General features: G+C 44.4%; 2 protein-coding genes across 3 annotated transcripts in view; one reads left to right on the top strand and one right to left on the bottom strand.

Moving 5' to 3' along the window:
- Positions 1-21,916, top strand: part of LOC119178424 (coiled-coil domain-containing protein AGAP005037) — a 421,294-nt gene that overhangs the window by 45,687 nt on the left and 353,691 nt on the right. The window lies entirely within an intron of this gene.
- LOC142796265 (uncharacterized) lies at positions 5,634-10,871 on the bottom strand. Of its 2 annotated transcripts, XM_075886489.1 has the most exons (6): positions 10,539-10,871; positions 10,233-10,408; positions 9,716-9,775; positions 9,417-9,644; positions 9,248-9,361; positions 5,634-8,951 (listed from the first exon to the last, which is right to left on the bottom strand). In XM_075886489.1, the coding sequence occupies exons 1-6, from the start codon at positions 10,652-10,654 to the stop codon at positions 7,750-7,752; spliced, it is 1,896 nt and encodes a 631-aa protein (XP_075742604.1). In that variant the 5' UTR covers positions 10,655-10,871; the 3' UTR covers positions 5,634-7,749. The 2 variants fall into 2 exon arrangements, with proteins under 2 accessions (XP_075742604.1, XP_075742612.1); XM_075886497.1 differs by lacking the exon at positions 5,634-8,951 and having other exon boundaries at positions 9,276-9,644; positions 10,539-10,866.

Genomic DNA, 21,916 nt, shown 5'->3' with positions numbered 1-21,916 from the left:
CTCTTAAGGTTACACCTACCATTTTTCTTTCCATTGCTCGCTGCGTCGTCCTCAATTTAAGCTGAACCCTCTTTGTAAGTCTCCAGGTTTCTGCTCCGTAGCTAAGTACCGGCAAGATACAGCTGTTATATACCTTCCTCTTGAGGGATAGTGGCAATCTACCTGTCATAATTTGAGAGTGCTTGCTGAGTGTGCTCCACCCCATTCTTATTCTTCTAGTTACTTCAATCTCGTGGTTTGGCTCTGCGGTTATTGCCGGCCAAAAGTAGACATGGTTTTTTACAACTTCAAGTGCACTATTACCTATCTCGAAGCGCTGCTTCTTTCCGAGGTTGTTGTACGTTACTTTCGTTTTCTGCAGATTAACTTTAAGACCCACCTTTCTGCTTTCCTTGTCTAACTCCGTAATCATGAGTTGCAATTTGTCCCCTGAGTTACTCAGCAATGCAATGTCATCGGCGAAGCGCAAGTTACTAAGGTATTCTCCCTCAACTCTTTTCCCTAACTGTTCCCAATATAGGTTTCTGAAAACCTCCTGTAAGCACGCGGTAAATAGCATTGGAGAGATTGTGTCCCCCTGCCTTACACCCTTCTTGATTGGTATTATGTTGCTTTCTTTATGAAGCACTATGGCAGTAGTTGATCCCCTGTAGATTTCTTCCAGATTGTTTATGTATACTTCATCTACGCCCTGATTCCACAGTGTCTGCATGACGGCTGATATTTCTACTGAATCAAACGCCTTCTCGTAATCTATGAAGGCTATGTATAGTGGTTGGTTATACTCTGAGCATTTCTCTATTACCTGATTGATAGTATGAATGTGGTCAATTGTTGAGTAGTCTGTTCGAAATCCTGCTTGTTCCTTTGGTTGATTTAATTCTAATGTTTTCTTTACTCTGTTAGCAATTACCTTTGTAAATAGCTTGTATACTACAGAGAGCAAGCTAATCGGCCTGTAATTCTTCAAGTCCTTGCAATCTCCTTTCTTATGTATTAAGATGATGTTAGCGTTCTTCCAAGACTCTGGGACCCTTCCCGTCAGGAGACACCTCGTAAATGGGGTGGCTAGTTTTTCTAACACAATCTGTCCTCCATCTTTCAGCAGGTCTGATGTTACTTGATCCTCACCAGCAGCTTTGCCTCTTTGCATGCTCTCCAAAGCTTTTCTGACTTCTTCTATCATTACTGGTGAAGTGTCATCTGGATTACTGCTAGTTCTTATAGTATTAAGGCCGTGGTTGTCTCGGCTACTGTACAGATCTCTGTAAAACTCCTCCGCTATTTTAACTATTCTATCTATATTGGTAGTTATTTTGCCTTCTTTGTCCCTTAGTGCATACATTCGACTTTTGCCTATCCCAAGTTTCCTCTTCACTGATTTGACGCTTCCTCCGTTTTTCAGAGCGTGTTCAATTCTCTCCATGTTATACCTTCTTACATCGCATACTTTACGTCTATTAATCAACTTCGAAAGCTCTGCCAGTTCTATTTTGTCTGTTTTTGTACTTGACACTTTCATGATTTGACGCTTCTTAATAAAGTTCTTCGTTTCCTGGGAAAGCTTGCCAGTGTCCTGTCTAACTACCTTGCCTCCAACTTCCACTGCACACTCCGTAATAATACTCGTCAGATTATCATTCATTGTATCTACGCTAAGGTTGGTTTCCTCACTAAGAGCCGAGTACCTGTTCTGCAGCGACACTCTGAATTCCTGTACTTTCCCTCTCAGTGCTAGCTCATTGATCGGCTTCTTGCATATCAATTTCTGTCGTTCCTTCTTCAAGTCTAGGCGAATTCGAGACCGTACCATTCTATGGTCACTGCATCGTACCTTGCCAACCACTTCCACATCTTGCACGATTCCTGGGTGTGCAGTCATTATAAAGTCTATTTCGTTGTCATTTTCGCCATTAGGACTCCTGCATGTCCACTTGCGGTTTTCTAGTTTTCGGTAGAAGGTATTCAAAATCCGCAAACTATTGCGTTCGGCGAATTCTACTAGTAGCTCTCCTATGGCGTTTCTAGTGCCGATGCCATAATCTCCTGCTGCCTGGTCTCCAGCCTGCTTCTTCCCTACCTTTGCATTAAAGTCGCCCATCACTATAGTTTACTGTGTTTCTACCTTACTCATTGCCGATTTCACGTCTTCATAGAAGCTTTCAATTGAAGCGTCATCATGACTGGATGTAGGCGCGTAAGCCTGTACTACCTTCATCTTGTATCTTTTATTCAGTTTAATTACAATACATACCACCCTTTCGTTAATGCTATAGTATTCCTCTATGTTGCCAGCTATGTTTCTGTGAATTAGGAACCCCACCCCCAGTTCTCTTCTGTCTGCCAAGCCCCGATAGCAAAGGACGTGCCCATTCTGTAGCACAGTATAGGCCTCATCTGTCCTCCTAACCTCACTAAGCCTTATTATATCCCATTTAACACCCGCTAGCTCCTCGAATAGTACAGCTAGACTTCCCTCACTAGATAAGGTTCTAGCGTTAAATGTTGCCAAGTTCAGGTTCCAATGGCGGCCTGTCCGGATCCAGAGATTCTTAGCACCCTCTGCTGCGTTGCAGATTTGACCGCCGCCGTGGTCAGTTGCTTCGCAGCTGCTGGGGACCTAGGGCTGTGAGTTATTTGACGTATGCATGTGGGAGGTAGTGGCCAGATACTGCACCAGGGTGGCCAATCCTTCTCTGGTGAGGGAGTGCGTTCCCGGCGGTGGTTGTCGGTGAGGCCGCACCCCAGGCCTCTTAATGCAGTTCCATCAACACGCGGATTTTTTTTTTTTGTATCCGGTTGGGAACTGCGCGGCACCGGGATTTGAGCCACGGACCTCTTGCATGCGAGGCGGATGCTCTAACCACTACGCCATCGCCGCACCCGTATGTACAAATATACGCACAGACATATGTTCAAGAGTTGCAGATGTTTATATAACCCGTTGTCTGCACTTGCACAACGATGGCAACTGGAGCATGCATATTAGCAACACCAGGCGCTGATATGAAGCGCTGATGCTCGCGAAGATGCTGGCCCTGGACACGGCTTCATAAATGAACTTCAGCGCATGACAACTAACCACGATTGACGTTAACCCGACGTGACGGCTGTAGTAAAGGAGTACATATGTAATGTTATTAAAATTTCGTAGGCCCAACAACAAAAAATGGCAGATCCCACGTAAAGTGGGAATCGATGATATGTGAAGCACGAATGAGAAAAGGTTGATATGTCATTTTAAAATCAGCACAACGTTTCGAGGTGGAGGTAAATAATGCTGTACTTGTCATTCGTGTCATGATTATCATATTTGAATGTGTCGTTTACCTCCGTCATGTATTCACGTCACGTTATACTAAATTTGGCATATGTGGAGCAAGCGAAACGGCCGCGAGCACGTTATGAGCGTGGTATGTTGTCATTTTCTTAAATGACACGCTTGTCAGCATAATCATGTTTGCACCAGTCATTTACTTTCCTCATTCATTGAAGTCACGTAGCACCATACTCGCTATATGTGGAGTTAGCAAAATGGCCCCGAACGCATCATGAAGGGCCCAATATAGTCCAATGCAGCGTTGACATGCGTGCACGCTGGGCACAGCAACGCTACGTTAGCAAAACGTGAGCACTCTATAGCTTGACGCCAGGCGCGACCGGAGCAACCAGCGTCCATCGGCGCGGCCCGACGGCAGCCAGCGCGACATGCAACATGGTGCATTTCGCGCCGATGTGTTACCCAGACAAGACTGCGTCTCCCTCTTTCTGTGACGGAGGTACGCGGGACGCGCTGAAACGCAGCGCGGCGCGCGCCTGCGAGTATATGGCAAAGACTGGCGTCTGTGGTGGACACGCTGGCGTGACGCGACGAAATAAACGGCGGCGAGCACGCCCACGGCGTCATGTGGAAATGTATCGGCGCCTTGACTGTGGCATGTAGTCATGCTCTCACATGACACGCATCTCATGATTATCGTATTTACATCAGTGACATACCTTCGTCATCCATTGACATCACGTAAAACAAAATTGGGCATATGTGAGGCTAGTGAAACAGCCGCGAGCGCATCATGGTGTGGCATGCAGTAATGTTGTTACATTATACGCATATCACGATTATCATGTTTGAGTGTGTCATTTACCTATGTCATCCATTCACGACTCGTAATACCGAGTTTGGTACATGTTAGCAAAACGGCCTCGAGCGCATCATGATCGTAGCATGTAATCATGTTGTTACATGACACGCATCTCATGTTTATCATGTTTGCACCAGTATCATACCTTCATCATTCATTCACGTCCCGTAATACCAAATTTGGTAAATGTGACGCTAGCGAAATGGCCACGAGCGCATCATGAGCGTGGCATGTACTCATGTTGTTATAGGACACGCATGTTATGATTTTCGGGTTAGGATCAGTCGCTTGTGTTCGGCATGCAATCATGCCATATCATACCAGTTTTGCAACATGCCATGTGAACGAAACTACTGCAAGAGCTGAAGGACCATGAAATGTATATCATGACACTCATGACATACATACCATGATTTTAATGTTACGACTACTCAAATATGTTCTGTATACAGTCATGTTATGCCATACCACGTTTGTTATCGATACCATTTTGAAACGGCTAGGAGACCTAAAAGTCGTTTCGGATAGATAGATAGATAGATAGATAGATAGATAGATAGATAGATAGATAGATAGATAGATAGATAGATAGATAGATAGATAGATAGATAGATAGATAGATAGATAGATAGATAGATAGATAGATAGATAGATAGATAGATAGATAGATAGATACCCTATTGAAAAAACGTCCACCATAGGAATGGTGGATTCCACCAGCAACAATTTTGGTGGATAATAGCGGTGGAAATGGTGGCACATGGTGTATGGTGACGTCTGGTGGAGCGGATGGTGGATGGCGTGCTCCAGCCGGCAACGCTGGAGCGCGAACCAGCGTCAGAACCACCGTGACGAGCTGCCGCTGAAGAAATTATAAAAATAATTGTATAAAAGAATGTAGCGCAAACACCCTTGAAAAAAAAGCTGTGCCAGCGTGAAATCATAGAGAAATAAAGGTTAAGAGTGGACACTCCCGTAGACCCCGGCGGCCCAATCGACCCCCAGCACACCTGGTGGTTGGTGAGAGCAAGTGGCGTGCGCTTCCTGTTTCGGTTTCACTGGCGCAAATTTTGAATTACTTTGCGTAACCGACGTTTGGCTATGACGAAAGTTCATGATTTCAGACCACTTTTCATCGCCGAAATGGATAGCTTTTGTAGGTCGTTTTGATTTAGCGATTCCCTGTTTTGTTTTGTTCAGTGGTTCGTGTGAATTGGTCGTGACGTAATTTTTATTTCGATTAAGTTATAATAAAAAGAGATGCAGGTAATGATAATTCACTACGGTTTTATTCATCGCGCTTGTGTTTTTCTTTTGGAACAAGTGATCAATGTATATAGCAGTCAAAGAAACAGAGTATCCGCAATGTTTTATTCAAAGGCAAGGTATAGAGTATGAGAATATAAAAAGCACAATATGACAAAGGTAGACAACAAATGCATCTCGCCTTACAAATAAATTGTAACAAATATTGTAACAAATACATAGAGAACACAGACAACGCACACATCGTTAGAGTTGGCAGAAGCCGAGAAGCTGGTGAAGTATGACAGAGCGGGCCAGTGAGTAAGTAAGGATCTATGGCAAAAACACAGCGCACAATGCTGATGAAGAAGGAAGAAGTGACATATGCACAGCAATGAAGTCGCGAATCACGCCTGGGGTTAACCGAAATAATGCATAGAAAAAAAGAGCGCACAGAAACCACACGACACAATATAGCAGAAAGGCAAAGGTGCAGTGGCTGTGCTCAAGAACAGCTAGCCCGAAATGAAAAAAAGCAGACTTGATGCCTGCTTGTCCTCAGAAAGGTAGGGCTTTGCAGCTTGCTCACTACGTGAAAGATAAACTTTATGCTACAACTCTGGCAGGTCTTGTGGCTCTTCTTATGCGTCGCCTTCATCAAAAACTTAAGATCCCAAGTGATTTGCGTCTGGGTGTTGCTGTGACGCTTCCGAGCTAAAATAGATTGTAGTCATCACTTATCCAGAATTGTGGACCTTAATTGGTGCTACGAGAGCGGTATTAAAGGGCTAATAAATAGCAGAAGGAAACCACTTTGGCTCATTATTTTTCACAAAGGCTCTACACCGTACGTTATCAATCACAAGCTATATAAAAATAAAATGGCAGCATCCGCAGCCCCATCAAACGCTACAAGTTTGGGTATTCTTTTGAAAATTTTGATGGGCGAGATGAGGAGGTTGATGATAAGCTAAAATACGAAAAGCGTGATAACGTGAATCGTGCCCACTTCATACTGTGTTCCTTACCCTCTCGAAGACATTTCAACAATCGGTTTTGTTATCGATATATTACTTGAGCTGGAGAGATAAAGCATACACAGTGACCAAGCGACCCACAGTAAAGTGTACAGTTCGCCCGCATTTGCTACAAAAATACAGACAGGATACCCAACATTCTTTTTAAGGTTATGCAAATCACTTCGAGCGAATACACAGTGTCCCTACTCCTCATAGCGGGTAACCAAAACCTTGTATGCAACGAAGGAGTGGTTAGTCCAGTTGAACTGAATATAAGCATATAAGACCATAATGAAGTCTGCTGTAACGAAGTAATAACATAACAAAGCTATTGCAGGATTCGGCTCAACTCGAATACTTTAGTGTAAACCCGCCGCTAATTGCTAACCCTTGAACTTGTCAAGCTGTATGCCTGAGATTGAAGACTGGAACCTAACCCTATCTAAGTTTCGGTTCACAAAACGCACATGCCAACATAAACGAACCCGGCAAAACATTTTCAGAAACTTCGCGCGACACCCAGCAGAGCAGAAATGAAAATCGCCAACACTTGACAGATGGTGATGCAAAACATCGCACACTTTCAGGTGATGTGCAGTGGCCTCAATCATGGCAAGAAAGTGAGATTCAAGTAGTTGTACGTATGCAAAAGCTGCTTCCGATGGCACAGTGAGATTCCCAAAAAGTTTGCTGGGGACGTGGTATGCTTTGAGCATTGTGAAATACTGGTGGGTACCCTTAAGCGTCTCACTGTCGTCTTTCAGTAACTGTGGGCAACTGCAACCGTCACATGCATTCCGAAGGAAGTGTTTGATGAGAAAACCAGCTACATAATATGCAGCGGAGTAATCGATAATATGGGAGTGAATGTTCGTCGCAAGTTGAGAGAGATCGTCTAGAGCGGGAAAGTCGTCAGGCTGTGGCTGTGCACACTCCTCATTATCCACAAGAGGCGCACTGGTGAGGGAGAAATGGCGAGAGCTGCTCCTGGAAGAGGTCACATTCATCAGCCTCGACATTTCCGTATTCTGACAGCTTGAAGAGTTTTCTTATGCAGATGTGCTTCAGGCCACAAATAAATTTTGCTACATTGGGGTTGGTGTTGCAACCCTGTTTTTGCCTAATGTGGCCAAATATGTTCTCCAGAGGATCCTGTTGAAGCCTGCGTGTTAACAGGTATTCAAAATTGTAATTTTTGGAGAGGTCGTCCCATAGTTGACAAATAGCCTGAATTGTAATTTGCCAACCTACGATGGTTTGTGGTTGACGTCTGCCAACAAACTGCCATGATGCAATTCAGGGAAGCTGGCCTCGGAGGAAGTCAATCAGCTCTGAATCATTTTTTATGATTGCATGCCGCAGCTTTTGCGAAGTTCTTTTTTACTCGAGCTGTTCAAGGCATCGAAAATCCTGTCCATACGATCACAAAATTTAGCTGTAGTGATGACCGAGGCAGGCAGCACCTTCGCATACACCATTGCCGTGATAGCAATCGAAACTGATGCACTGAGTACCTGAGTTGCTCTGCTGACCTTTATATTAGAAAAAGGTTTCTGATGAACGTGCCGTTCAGTCAACTTTGGAGCCAATCGCAACCGCAACTCATGTGAGTATTGGTAAAGGCTTACAATGTGCGACCAGTTAACCAAGTCATCCCCAATGTATAACTTGTGTGCTTGGACATTATTGCGCGTTGTTTTAATTAAATGCGGAACATCAAAAATGCAATATACCCGCTCACCATTAACTTCAAAAAAAGGCTTTGCTACAGTCACTCTTAGTTGGTTAGCGAGACTTACATTTGAACTGCCCTGGTCCCAAATGACTGCTTTCACTGCAATATTAATGCTCCTAAGCTCCAAAATGAGTGACACCAGCAAGTTATGCATAACAGATGATGGTGTTGATGTGTGCCCTATAGTAAAAGCAACCGGTTGAACCCACTTTCTCGAAACGCCAACAAGAAGAAAAACCAGTGCTCGATCAGCGATGGTTGAAGTGCGATGAGTTCCATCATCTGTAAAACCCTGGACAACGTCTCTTGCAGCATCATAGTACAAATTCTTTTTGAGTGCTATTTCGTCAAAAACTAAAGCGCACACTCGGTCCCGTTCAATCCAAGCTTGAGTATTTGTTGCAATGGAAGAAAGGATTCCTGGAATTATGCCTGGAGTCATCTTTACATTAGCTAGCCACCTCCATAATGAACGCCGGGAGGGCAAAGAAAAATATGGAGCCATAAATCCGTATGCTCGCGGACCTCGGAAGTTTAAGTGAAGAGCAAATTTCTTGAACCACACGGAAAACCGCTTGCCCTTGCGTTTGGGCCTCAAGCGAACATGTGCAGAAAGAAGTTTAAAAACCTCCTCGGTGACGTGCGGTCGGATAACTTCAAGCGCCTTTGAAGTCGATGACGGTGCTTGGTGTGGCTGTCTCCGCAGTCTTTTGATAGTTTTCCGCTGTGCTGCTACTTTGGCTTGCAGATGTTTAATGGTTTGCTTGTACTTCATTGATGGAGACATTGTCGCTGGCACACAGGAACGCACTGCAATAAACAAAAAAATGGATGTAAAAGCGAAGAACAACTAATCCCATACGAGCACTTTCCTCGCTCTTTCAGACCCAAGGTGCACAACTTTCTGTGGTGCAAAGGTTTCGATTCCACTACCTAAAAACAAACCATTCACAATGTTGACAATGCACAAAAAAAATAAAAATCACTGAGAGCCCACCCTTACATTTTGTAAGTGCACACGTAGTGTCTTTTTGAGGATAGTTTCCTCAGAATGTCCTAAACATAAAATAGCACACTAAAAACAGCTGCAATAAAAGCATAGTCACCATTTTCTCTAGGGCACTCAGGCGTGGAGCTGTTGGCGGAGACGTCCTCTGGAGGGTTTTGTGAAGCTTGTTCAGTGCCTCGGACAGTGCTGTCGGAACAATCTTGCGAGCGGCCTGCGGAAGTCTCTATATCAATCCACTCTGGTGTTGAAGTGAACATACAACTTACCGGTCACACAAGTTCCTTTTGTGACAGCTGAATGACTGGTTAAGGTCTTCTCCGGCAAGACGAAGTCAGCGGAAATTCTTTCACCAGCTACAAGGGAGCTGCCACCTGCAGAGGTTTGGTCAACAGTCAATTTCGGTAAAAAAAAAGAAATCGCGACACTGAACGCAACCTGTTCATCGGGGCACCTCAATGTGTGGGAGCCGCTGTTTGAAGCCTCTACCGCAGGTCCTGAAGAAATGAAATTACGACAATGTATCAGTAAGAGGCTTAAAATAACACAAACTGAAGCTCATCCGCACCTTGCAGTGCAGCTTCTGCAGCCATGTCACAGTCACTACTTGAAGCGACGCTCAGAGAACCTGCATATATGTGCAGTTGGCACAAGTTACAAAGCTTGTAGCATGGGGAAACTTAAACAGCTCTTTCAAACGCATAAATTGGTCGAACGTGGAAGAAAAGAGAAGGCACCAACTAGGAAACAAGTAATTTGTGATTTTTGGAATTATCAACAGTGGCAGCTTTCACTGATGAAAGGTATACGTACATGTGCACTCAGGCTTGAAGACAACGTGAAATAGCCCTTTAAAGTCTTTTAAAACAAGTTGCGCAGGTCAAGAGCATCAAAAAACGACAGAAATGTAAAGCTGCTGTTGGGAAGGTAATAGCCCACAATTCACAAAATTTAAGACTTTCCAAGTGTTACTTCTATAGTGAGGCTTCTCCATCGGCTACAAAGATCTTCACGGTTAACTGTCGCCACTGATTCAATACAAGTGGCTGCTATTGCACATAATTGAGTTTCAGTCAATCACTTACATGGTGCAGCTGGTTGCACACTGGGAACAGCCATTCTTGTAAGCCTTGTGTGCCCAGGGTCCATGAAACTTTGAGCAGTAAAATGGTCGCTACAAACCCTGTACGTTGCGTACAATAGGCTGGCCGGCTTACTAAGGAGATCATTGCGTCCAGCATACTGCATCCATGCTTTCATCCTGCATTGGCAATGAACTATCAGCTGAAAGGGGAAGTGCTTGAAATAGTGATTTTTTATTGTTACCCTCACTGAGCAAGTACGAACAGTAAGCCTAAAGACATGCAAACCATACAAAAGCTTTAACACACCTGCCGTCCCGTGGTATGCGGAAGAAACTCGTCCCAGGCTCCTTGTGGGTTCTGCCATTGTTGAAGCACCACGATACACAGCAGTAGCTGCCGTAGCTTGGACCGCCGGACGGCATGGCGTCAGCGCGGTCTGAAAATGCTAGTAAGTGGATGCTTCGCTGTCAAATTACGAAAAAGATATGTGCACGTCATAAGTGTACCAACAAACCCCTTTGAATGATTAGCTAATCGATGCACAATACAAAACCAGTGATACATCTCTGACCCATAAAACTCTGACTTGCAAAGATATACGTCAAGACCACGTACAAAGATTTTCACAAGTTTCCAGGCCGCTATCCCTTGTAATGCAATGGTATCGTGGCCTGGGAACTTTAGAACACCTTCGTACGTACGCAGTATCAGCAGTACCTTGGGAAGAAAAATCGTAGTTGAAATTTATGCGGTAAATTTATATTGGAAACGTCAAAAAAATTTGTGAGCAGCTTGCACTAGTGGCACAAGGCTAGCGAAAAAACGAAGATGATGGCCACTTGGCTAGTCCAGATTTGCCTCCGGCACACTAAGAATTATTCGTGTTCCGTGCCTTCGGGAAACGCGTCGTGAAGCATGCGAGGCCCAGCGAATGCTTCTCAATATTTTGCACCGAGCCTATGACCTAGCTGCCCAGCTACGCTCAGCGCACAGACGCTCGCGTCCGTGGCAGACGCAGCACGCGTCGCCTCGGCTTGACGCCGTGCCGCCTTTGCTATACTGCATACGTTGCACAATGTTCCCTTCTAGCCGCCGCATAGAGCCACAAACTTTGTTTTTAGTGAACCTCCCAGTCCTTACAAGCTTCAGAAAAAGGTTACAACTGCGTGAATGAGACGCCACGTAAGAAACAAACTCGCGCACTCGAAGCGCAACGTGTGTGTGTGCATCTTTCTATGTTTGTTGCATGGTGTCTTATTCGCGCAAGTGTAACCGTTTTCTGAAAAAATGACCCAACAAGACCAAGAACATGTCATTCAACAAGCTTCGCTTGAAAACGTGCCTCACCTGTTATCTCACGCACGAAAACGCCGACGCAGCCGACGTTGACGAAAGCGACGAAAGCTTCTCGCTGTCAGTCATGCATGGGCTTGTCGCTGGGTAGATGGTGTTTATGACAGTACGGCTGAAGAAAAATTATCGCGTAAGGTTTGTTGAATAAATTGTTTTTATGTGTAAAGAACCTACCAAATTTGGGCGTATAATTATTATTTTGTAAAAACAATTCTGTTGCATTGATTATAACTGTTTCTTTTTTGCGCTTGCGCCCTCTGACGTTTGGTGAGAGCACTAGTTCGTTACGTAGTCGTGACGCACTTCCTGAGGCCAGGTTTCGCGGAGTGTCCGCTCTTGTCTTCTTCTTTCTCTATGGTGAAATCGAACCTGGCACCCCCGAATTTTAAACTGAGTACACTAAGCACTGCGCCACGCCGACAGAGGGCGGTGCGGCTGTTAAAGAAGTAGTCAAATCACAAAGTCACGGTTCACTCCAGCTTTGTTTGTCATTTATTTGGGAGGGACGGGATCTGCACCTGCTACTAAAATTTGCACATTTGACAAACATGCACAACTGCTGTCTGCAACGATTGCCACTGCGATAATGGCAACAGCGCTATGTTTTTATTACAATGTACAACCGCAAGGAAATAAAAACAACTCAGTGGATTGAGGAGCAGGTAGAGTTTATCGGTGGTTACTTCAAAGTTTATTATCCGTTTCTCGCTCCTTCCAAAGGGCGATATCAGTTCAGGATTTATGACGCTTGTATGCTCATTCGATAGATACGCCTACACAATTATGCAGTGCGCCAGAAACATTATGCTATCATATTGGTTCAGTAAACATACGAATTGACGTGTCTATGTTCTCGCATAAGAGCCAGCGAAGCGCCGGCGAGTGCGACCGGCGGCTGTCAGTGAGGCGAGGCGTACCTTTAGTGGAAGTGCTGAAAGCGCGTCGCGTCGATGTTTGTCGCTTCTTGCGCGGACACCGTACACAATAAAAAAGGCTTCATTTAGGGTAAATGATGCCGCAGTTGTGCTGTATTGTCATTTTTACTCGTCAAAATTGTGTATTCTGAAAACCAGAAGTGCCGATAACACTTGTACGGGCTCGGTCGGTATGAGTAACCTTTGGTGGAAATCCTGGTGGTAGAACAGAAGGGTGAAAGTCAAATTCGCTGGGGCTCATCTTGACGTATGTCGAAAGTGAAAGTTTATGCATGTTCGCACACACTTTGTTAACTTAAAGGTACGGCTCAAACAATAGTGTGCAAGAATTACCAGAATTGTGTTTCTAGTGTGGCGACATCAAGTGACCGCTGGGTTCTGCTCTAACACTGAAAGAGGCAATGGCGAACTGGAGCCCATTTATTTGTCGACAACTGCTCGCCGATGTTAACCATTTATTTTCATGTTCACAGTGACCACTCTGGTCTTCCAAACATCACAACAAAGAAACAAATTGCGGATGTCAGCTGATGTAAGTACGTGGGCGAAATGCAAACATATTCCCGGCCGCATATTCTATGCTCCACTAAAGTTAATGCGTTGTTGACACCACAGGAATAAAAAAACGTACCAGAAAGCAATAGTAGCGTTGTTTTGTTTTGACTGTAAACATATATCTCTGCGCATTCAAGAGTGAAACAGTGCAAATAAGTGATTTCACATACTTCATTGTACTTTTCATCACGCCACCGTCATCCACCAGGCTTCCATCATGCCACCGTCATCCACCTTGCTCACCAAGCCTTCTACCAAACACGTTTTGCCTCGCCACCATGAGCCGGCATTTTTCATCGTCACTACCATTGGGTCGCCACCACCACCACCATCTACCACCATTTTTTTTCACTCTAGCCGTCATCAGCCGGCATTTTCCGCCGTCACCACCATTAGCTCGCCTCACCACCACCATCTGCCACCATTTTTTTCCACTCTCACCGCTATCAGTAATTATGCTCACTACAGTTTACAACATACCCACTATTCTTTCCATCATATCCACCAACTATTCCAGCATCCACGAACTTAGGATTTTAAATAGGGTAGATAGATAGATACGCTCAAAGTCGCCGAAGTTCGCTAAGAAATGCTTCCAATATAAAACTATTGGCGTTTCACGAAGATTAGCGCCTATTTGAAAAGTAGTTTCGATATCTGGCGTAGCTCTGTGGTAAAGTGCTTCATTGCCACGCAGAATCCTTGCGTTCGATTCCAGCTGGGACCCTGAAATTTATTCTTTGCATTCGCCGCATCGACGCTACCGATGTAGGATATTTCTTAACGCTTGCGCGTTAAAGTTGCCCATGTGTGTTTTTGTCGTTCCTGGGTTGTTACCAAGTGTATAATACCTGTGGCACATATCTGCATAACAGCGTCACATATCCGCCGTTGGCATGTGCCACTGTTTGACGGGAAGTGTTCGGCGACGTAAGAAAAGGGATTGTAACATTATTCATATATGGACCTGCGTGCCAAATTTGTCAAACTATCTTACTTTTCCATGCTAATTTTGGTTCACGCCACGTTAAGGGGGTGACCAGGAGAGCACCCAAACGTAATTGGCTAGATAGATAGATAGATAGATAGATAGATTGATTGATAGATAGATAGATTCAAAGTCACCAAGTTCGTGAAGAAATGCTTCGCATTTTAAAAGACACGATCGCCTATACAATGTTCAAACGTGTGGAGATTATTCTAGTGCACTATTGTGACTACCAAAGGTGTGTGTGACGCTTCATTGCACGAATTCGGGGTTTATATTATTATTTTTGTGGGTAGTGCTGGAGGTTTTTTCTTTGCAAAGCTCGTATATTATGAGGCACCATGCACGCTGTGACCTCGGTGAAATATAGCCCTAAGGTTACCACATCGAGACGCCTATGCGGCGTTACAAAGAATCTAACTAATCGTTGCTCGATATGTGGTGAAACAGATAACAATCCATGGTGAAAAGCCTTCCTGAAAAGATGGCACAAGGAAGCTTTTTGTTATGCTGAAAATATATATTAAGCTTCCTATCAACCTTTTCGTTTAAGGGCACCTCGCTGGCGCGTGTATGGAAACATTATGAGTCTGTAATCAGTAAAGTGCGCGTTTTCGAAAATTGCGCGACCTTGATGAAGTATTCTGGAATACGAGGAGGGCGATGGCAGGAATTACAGGTGCCAGCTCCGTAGGTGGAAATCGCATAGAAGGTGACGATGTGGAGATTCGGTGCACGAGCACCTGCAAGGCACGCTCAGCCAATGTGTAACGTCCACGAGACTTCCGAATCGAAAGACACCGTTGGCAGAACAAGAGCCGAAGAGGTGGCCAAGCAGTGGCGAAGGGAAGGTGTCCAAGGTGCGGGAGTGGCGGCCAGCGGAATACACGTGCAGCTGCGGACTCCCACCTGGACGAGTATCCAAATTTCATTCGATCTTCTGGCATTGACCAGAGCCACGTTCCTCTCCGCTTGGCGTTGGTGAGGCAATACTAGCGTATCCTCGGTCAACCGCTGTCTTCGGCTGGCGAACGCCGACGGGCCGTCTGGCCGTTGACCCCAACTCGCCCGGCGCGTCCATCTGCTCCTTCGCTGACAGTAGAGCGTCGCCACCACCGTTCTTGTCTCCGACGCCTGCGCGTGTTTCTCGTCTATGTTATCGTGCCCTTCATCATGAGCGGTGACACCTTTAGAGCTGTTCGTATGACAGTTTAGCGTTCTTCGTATAGGTTATGGTGTGTCTGCTAAGGGTTTGTTTGCGGTATTTGTCTTCTCTTCTTTTGTAAATATACCTATTTGTTGTGATGAGTGATGATTGATATGTGGGGTTTAACGTTCCGAAACCACCATATGGTTTCGAAACCACCGAAACCACCATAAGTGGAGGGCTCCAGAAATTTCGACCACCTGGAGTTCTTTGACGTGTGCCTAAATCTGAGCACACGGGCCTACAGCATTCCCGCCTCCATCGAAAACGCAGTCGCTGCAGCCGGGATTCTATCCCACGCCCTGCGTGTCAGCAGCGCAGTACCTTAGCCACTAGACCACTGCCGCGGGGCACTTAGTTTTTGTGTGCGAGTGTCAACAAACCGCCTCGTGGGATCCGATGACATCATCATCATCATCATCATCATCATCATCATTGGTTTTATTCACGAACCAACACGAGAGCATGCTCGTTAATTAGCCTCGTAAAGAAATTGCTTTCAATCTCATACACGCCAGTTAGAGGTGTTACCACACGGGCCCTACACATGCTCGACTATATTTGCAGCTAGAGTTGATGAGTGATGCGAGTGTAGGTGTGTCACTTACGCTTGCTTGTTTTTCAGTGAGTTAGTGACAGCCTGCCTTGTTGGCGTTCAGTGCAATTAGAGAGACGACAGCTGTCCTACGGTGAACTTCCGTGTTCGAAAAAGCATTTCAGGCTTGCTTTCGCCTGAATAGAGTTCACTTTGTTCGGTTTGAGCTGTCAAAGACTTCGCCACACTAACGTGTACAGTCACCAAGACCCTGGTACGGCATTCACGCGGCATTACCATGGCGTTTTTCTTTGTCTTCTTTTTCGCATGTGAAACAGCCAGAGAAGTACCAGCGCCGAAATCATTGAAACAGATGACTGGCATTATTGTGAAGCACATGACTACACGGGCCCACAGAAATAACATTATAAAGCCTTGAAAAGCATCGTATTGCAAGGGGATATGAAAAAGAAGTCAGGTTGAGGAGAAGGGAATGAAGAAGGGCAGATAGCGAAATATATAGTGAACAGTGAACAGTGAACAGTGAACTTTATTGACATCATGTACATAGTACACACACATAGTACACAATGCCGGAGGCCGGCAGAAAAAGCCATCGCAAGGATAGCTTGACGAAGCTGCAAGCCCCCGTTTTGGCACCAGCGTACAACGGTGTTCTCAGTACATAAAAAAAATGTACTGAACAGATAGATCACTTAGTACAGGACCCGAAGGAAAATGTGAGCCCACTACAAATAACCACGTCTTGCGTACAAACCATACACAAAGGAAAAATATACACCAACGGATGTACTAGATAGCTCAGTACATATAGATTACCTTTATAATACGTGCATACAGATTAACATAAATTTGTAATTTACATAGAGTACACTATAGATATATAATTGCACAAATCATTCAATACACGACCGAAAGAAAATATGAGAAAATATGAGGTGGTTACGAATCGCCATGCCTAGCGTACACCGACATATTCTCTATAGTTGACACTCATAGGCATGCGCGAGATATTATATAGTGTCAATGTAATTATTTGCAAGAAAGGAACGTATTGCATTGAAAGTGTTGCTTTCCAGCTGAAAGTTAAATTCGTATAAAGCATTTAGTTGCCTCGGAAGTCTGTTTCCTAACGTATGTCGCCCGTATGTTGTTCTACAAGTTATAACAGTCCAAATTTCGCAGTTTCGCATTTTATAAGGCTGACAATTTCTGTTAAGGTTGGCAAGTTCAGTCAAGAATACATGTTTCCCCTTTAATACTTGTTTATAGGCTCTCGCTAATCTAAAGTTGTACATCTTCTCAAAAGGCATTACATTATACTTTTCAAACAACAGGTAGGTGTGAAAATGTGAAGGCACGTTCTCTACAGCACGTAGAAATCTTTTTTATAGACAATACAATTTTTGTATGTTTTCTTGACTAGTGGATGCCCAAACTAGATGGCAATAGTTAATTTTTGAGGAAAATAAAGAGTTGTAAATTAATATCATTACATGTCTCGGAAGGATCAGGCGATTCCGGTAGACTAGTCCCACTATTTGAGATAACTTACTTGATATTGTGTCGATGTGCTCGTTCCAAGAAAGGTTTTCCTGAAAGACCACTCCTAGTGTTTTAATATTGGGTACAATATCAACCGGGGTCGAATTCAGCAGATTTGTTGCGTCAATGTTACCTTCTTATTTTAACTTCTGAATATTACAGATTTGGTTTTGCTCGTGTTTATTTTAAGATGGTTTTTCTCAGTCCAGCTATTTAGGTTTTCCAATACAAAATTTGCTTCGCCAACTAATTTGTCCGCCGAATTTCCTCGTAAAAATATGCTGGTGTCATCAGCATAAATAATAAATTCAGCGCTAGGGCTAATGCTGACCACGTCATTAGTATAGATATTAAAAAGAAATGGTCCCAAGATGCTCCACTGTGGTACACCAGAAGATAAAGGCAATAGATCAGAAAAACAGTCGTCGATATGAACCCTTTGTTTCCGATGTTCCAGATAAGACGTAATTAGGTGCGCGGCATTCCCTCGAAAACCGTAACGGTCAAGCTTTTTAATTATAATTTGGTGATTTATGTGATCGAAAGCCTTAGAGTAATCAATAAACAGCCCAAGAACCAATTCTCCTTGTTCTAGCGCTGCCAAAAGTGACTCTTTTTGTTTTATATATATAACACGAGAAAGAAAGAAACAGTAGGAATGGTTCAAATAAAAGTGAAGATAAATAATCAAAGAAGAAGAAAAAAGAAAGAAATGGAGACACAGGGGAAAAACTGATAGAAAGAGGGAGCAAGCAATAAAGAGAGACACAGTGAGACAGAGAAAGAAAGGAAAGATACAAGAGAATGGAAATGAACAGATCGGGTAAATGAGGATAACAGGAGAAAGAGAGATAGATAGAAAGGAGTAGAAAAAAACAGATGTACAAAGCAATAAAATAATAGGCAGAAGAGATAAAAAGAAAGATAATTAGAAATGAAGATGAAACTAAAAATAAATATAAAATCTCGGCCACTTCCGCACATTCCTCAGGTTTCTTACCATTAGTGCGAAGCTGCCCATCAGCTTCGCTGTCTGTTTAACCTTGCGCATTCACTGCGAGCTACGATAATTTTTTTTTCTCAAGACCTTTGTAATCAATCACATCTAACGCAGTGCCTGGTAGGCTCCTTTGACACTCCACCACCACACCTTTCCCTCTTGGGATGAATAAAGTTTTTCTCCTCCTGTCATAAAAACGTGACATATGAATTGCGAGGCACTTTTTGTGTAAATCAGACGCCCTCTAAACTCCGCGTCGCTTACAGCTAGCCACAGCCACACTAGAAGCCTTTCTCCAATGACTTTCTTCTGATTGCGGCGAAAATAGTAGTTTGCGCGTTTGAGGCTAGCGTAGTCGGAGTTTCACTATCTTCATTACACATGCCCTTATAATTTCAACCGATTGCGAGTTTGAGTTTCAAGCTTCGTGCAAAGTGCCACTGTCTGCGATACTTTTTGCTCATAATTTTAGACACATGAGACAGAGATACCTGAGCTCGTATGTCTGGTGAAATCAGTTTGGTTGGGTCGTTATATTGTGTGGTCATGACTAGATAAGATATTCGACTGATGAGTATTCATGCCGGCGCCATAGCATTGAGTCTTTCTCACTGTGCGGTAAGTGCTGCATGTACGAGTTCATCAAAAGTCTTCCTAATGCCCAAAGCATCAAAGGGGGTCGCCGGAGTGCACCTTTGTATACCCAGCGCCATCTTATAGGCTGCCAGTATGAGATCGTTAGGTTGTGCTTTTTACTTGAGAAAGGTTTGAAACAGGAGACCACAGTTTTTGCCAAATAGAGCAGCAAGTAAAAGAAAAGTCTGTTGCAGGAAGACGCACCGTACTTTAAACATTTGCCAAAGAAGACTGGAAGGTGAAATCTGTCAATTTTTAAATGCGAATGCATTTCTTAGTTGGGCATTATCAGGCACCAGGCGTTGTACGTGGCGTCCGCGCCCCGCACGTGTTATCTCTTTGCTCTCACTCCCTCTGTCTTGGGAACGGGTGCGGGCGCGCGCGCTTATCCTCCAACCAGTGTATTTCGTGCGAGCACGGTCAACACCAACTGGACAACACCAACGTTGCGAGCGAAAGTAGGAGAGGGTAAGTGCATTGCTCGGTCGCTCCTTCTCTCGCAACTCGCTCTCTCTCCTCCTTGCGCCCAACTCTCCTGCCCACTCGCGCCTCACTCTCGTCCTGTCCCTGGCTGGGCACCTCCCAAGGACATCCTGAAATGCGTGCTGGAGACGCCACTCTGAAACGCCAACGCTGAGCCGAAACCACGTGCACCCCTCGCTCCTCACTCTCGACCGTTCACTGGCTGGGCGCCTTTCAAGGAGATGGGAGGAGTCATTGAAAGCGAATGTCTCACGACAACGGTACCCTCTCTCGGCGCAAGAAATGCATTCACATTTCCTCACGATTCCTTTCGGGGAGGTGGGGGCATTTTTCTACTCTTCTTTTTTCATCCACGTCTGTTTGATTGATCCTCCACCCTACAGAAAGCTTCGTGCTCTTAACGCGCTTTCACGCTCCCTTCGGTATCTGAGACATTGCAAGCTTTGTGCACTTGGCAAGCTTTTGCACAGCCTCGTGATCGGTTCGTTTTTGACCAATCGGCGATGCCATGCAATTGTCATCTTATGACAGCCCAGTGACGTCACAAATTATGGCGATCTCCGACCTGATCAAGAAGTGGCAGGGTGATGCCATTCATGACGTTAAGTTGTTTTAAGGTCACGTGAATTTAAGCTCGCCGACCACAGCACGCACATTGAACTGAGATGACGTGGCTTTCGACGAAGCTTTACTTAGTTCTTTCACATCACCCCTGCTGATGCAGACGCCACCGCAGAAGTCTCGTCACGAACTGTGAGGTCTCGCGCAACCTCGCTATGTGTAATCAAGTCTCCCCAAATTTCAAAAATATTTGGCTTACAAGACATATGAGGCGTTCGCTTTAAAAAGCGAAGCAAATTGGCCATACACATTGTATCTTTGAAGTGTACTGTCTCAAGCATTTTTTTTTTGCACGTAAAACCATGAACAGCGTATTCCTTATATCAAGAAGGGTGTTTCAAATTAGGTTGGCAACGGGTTTGCCAAGCTTTGTTTTACTTGAAATGATGAGTTACGTTTTGCTTTACTGTTTCAGGGTTTAATGTATTTTTATTAAGAAAAAAACAACCTAAAACAATGATGGTGTATATCCAGTTCCACGCAAAATATACCGTGTGTAATGCCAATCACCCAAAAAAATTCAAACGGAGGGGAAGTATTTTAAAGTGTATTTTTGGAAAAACACAGTGCCGAAAAGAAAATTACAAGCGTAATCAATCATCGCGTCTGCCTTTGAGGTTGTCTGGCACGTTACGATGAACTTTGTAATTATACAAGGATTGTACCACCTTCACTTAGACCTCGAGAGTAACTTAATTCATGTTTACGATGGTAATTGTTGTCCTGAATGGCTACTGATTATAGGAGCCGGACATTGTGAACAAATTGCGAAAGTCGTTGCGTCGGCAACGGCTTTTGCAACTTTCCACGCTCCAGCACTCAGCCAATAATGGGAGCTGTTTCGTGACCGCGTCGTGGTTCGCTATGCCCGACTTCAATTTAGCGCCCGCTTCCTTTCATTATGCAGTGTAGTTCAGCCAGCCAAACGCGCGCAGAGGCGAGAACCCGCTCGATTTGATTGATGCACGGGGCGAGTCGGCTTTCGTCCTGTTTGCCATCTCTCATCCTTCCGTATTTTTTTTCTTGCAAACATTCAAGCACACGCCGACATCAGCTTTTTTTCATTGCTGGTTGGCTGGCGTCTATATATGACGCCTCTTTCCTTCCCTACCCAGATACGCTGCGGCTCGCCCATTAGCTAAATGGAGTGGACCTCACGGAAACTTTGAAGGCATGTATTTCGAAGCACGAGCTTGTTTAGGAAAAACTGCACAGTAAAAGGTTTTCATCGTAAAATACCCCCTATGTACTTTGCGATGAACGCAGATATAATACACAACTCAGGATGTTTACAAAGAACCTCGTGAATATATCTGAAGCATTACACTCGAGCCTAGTGCTTACATCCCAACCCAGTCAATAACGTCAACAGAAATTGTCATGGCGGCAACACACAAAGTTGCTGTTTTTGAAAAAAAAAAACCTTTCTGTGAGTACTACACAATCTACAAGCAGCGGCCGACTTTCAGTTATGAAACAAACATTATTGTCGTCACGACGGCGGTGAAGTCATTAGCGTGTGTGCTTTTTGAAACAGAAAGTCGGTGAAGTAGGAAAAACTTAGAGTCGGTGAAGCACTGCAATAAATGCTTGCAGAACAGCACGAAAATTTGGCTTAATAAGAAGCATCAAATTTTAATGACAAAAATATCTGGGAAATGACGCGAAATGTATGTTGTAGAACTACATCGTTTGTTGTTAAAAGCGCACCCGAACAGAGCCTCTCCAAAGACAGCATGGTAAGCACAGCATGCTTGTGCCGAAAGTAATACACACGTACTTTTTGTTCAGTGCAATTTGTTGCA

Source organism: Rhipicephalus microplus, chromosome 1, assembly GCF_043290135.1.
Source record: "Rhipicephalus microplus isolate Deutch F79 chromosome 1, USDA_Rmic, whole genome shotgun sequence".
NCBI lineage: Eukaryota > Metazoa > Arthropoda > Arachnida > Ixodida > Ixodidae > Rhipicephalus > Rhipicephalus microplus.
This window is presented reverse-complemented; position numbering and strand designations above follow the sequence as displayed.

Bases quoted from the DNA above. Each gene is read 5' to 3' on its own strand.
- LOC142796265 (XM_075886489.1), bottom strand. From the start codon at position 10,654: ATGCCGTCCGGCGGTCCAAGCTACGGCAGCTACTGCTGTGTATCGTGG. The intron at 9,645-9,715 runs GTGCGGATGAGC...TCATTTCTTCAG, and splicing joins TGCAGAAGCTGCACTGCAAG to GACCTGCGGTAGAGGCTTCA. The intron at 9,362-9,416 runs GTAAGTTGTATG...AGACTTCCGCAG, and splicing joins AAAAGGAACTTGTGTGACCG to GCCGCTCGCAAGATTGTTCC.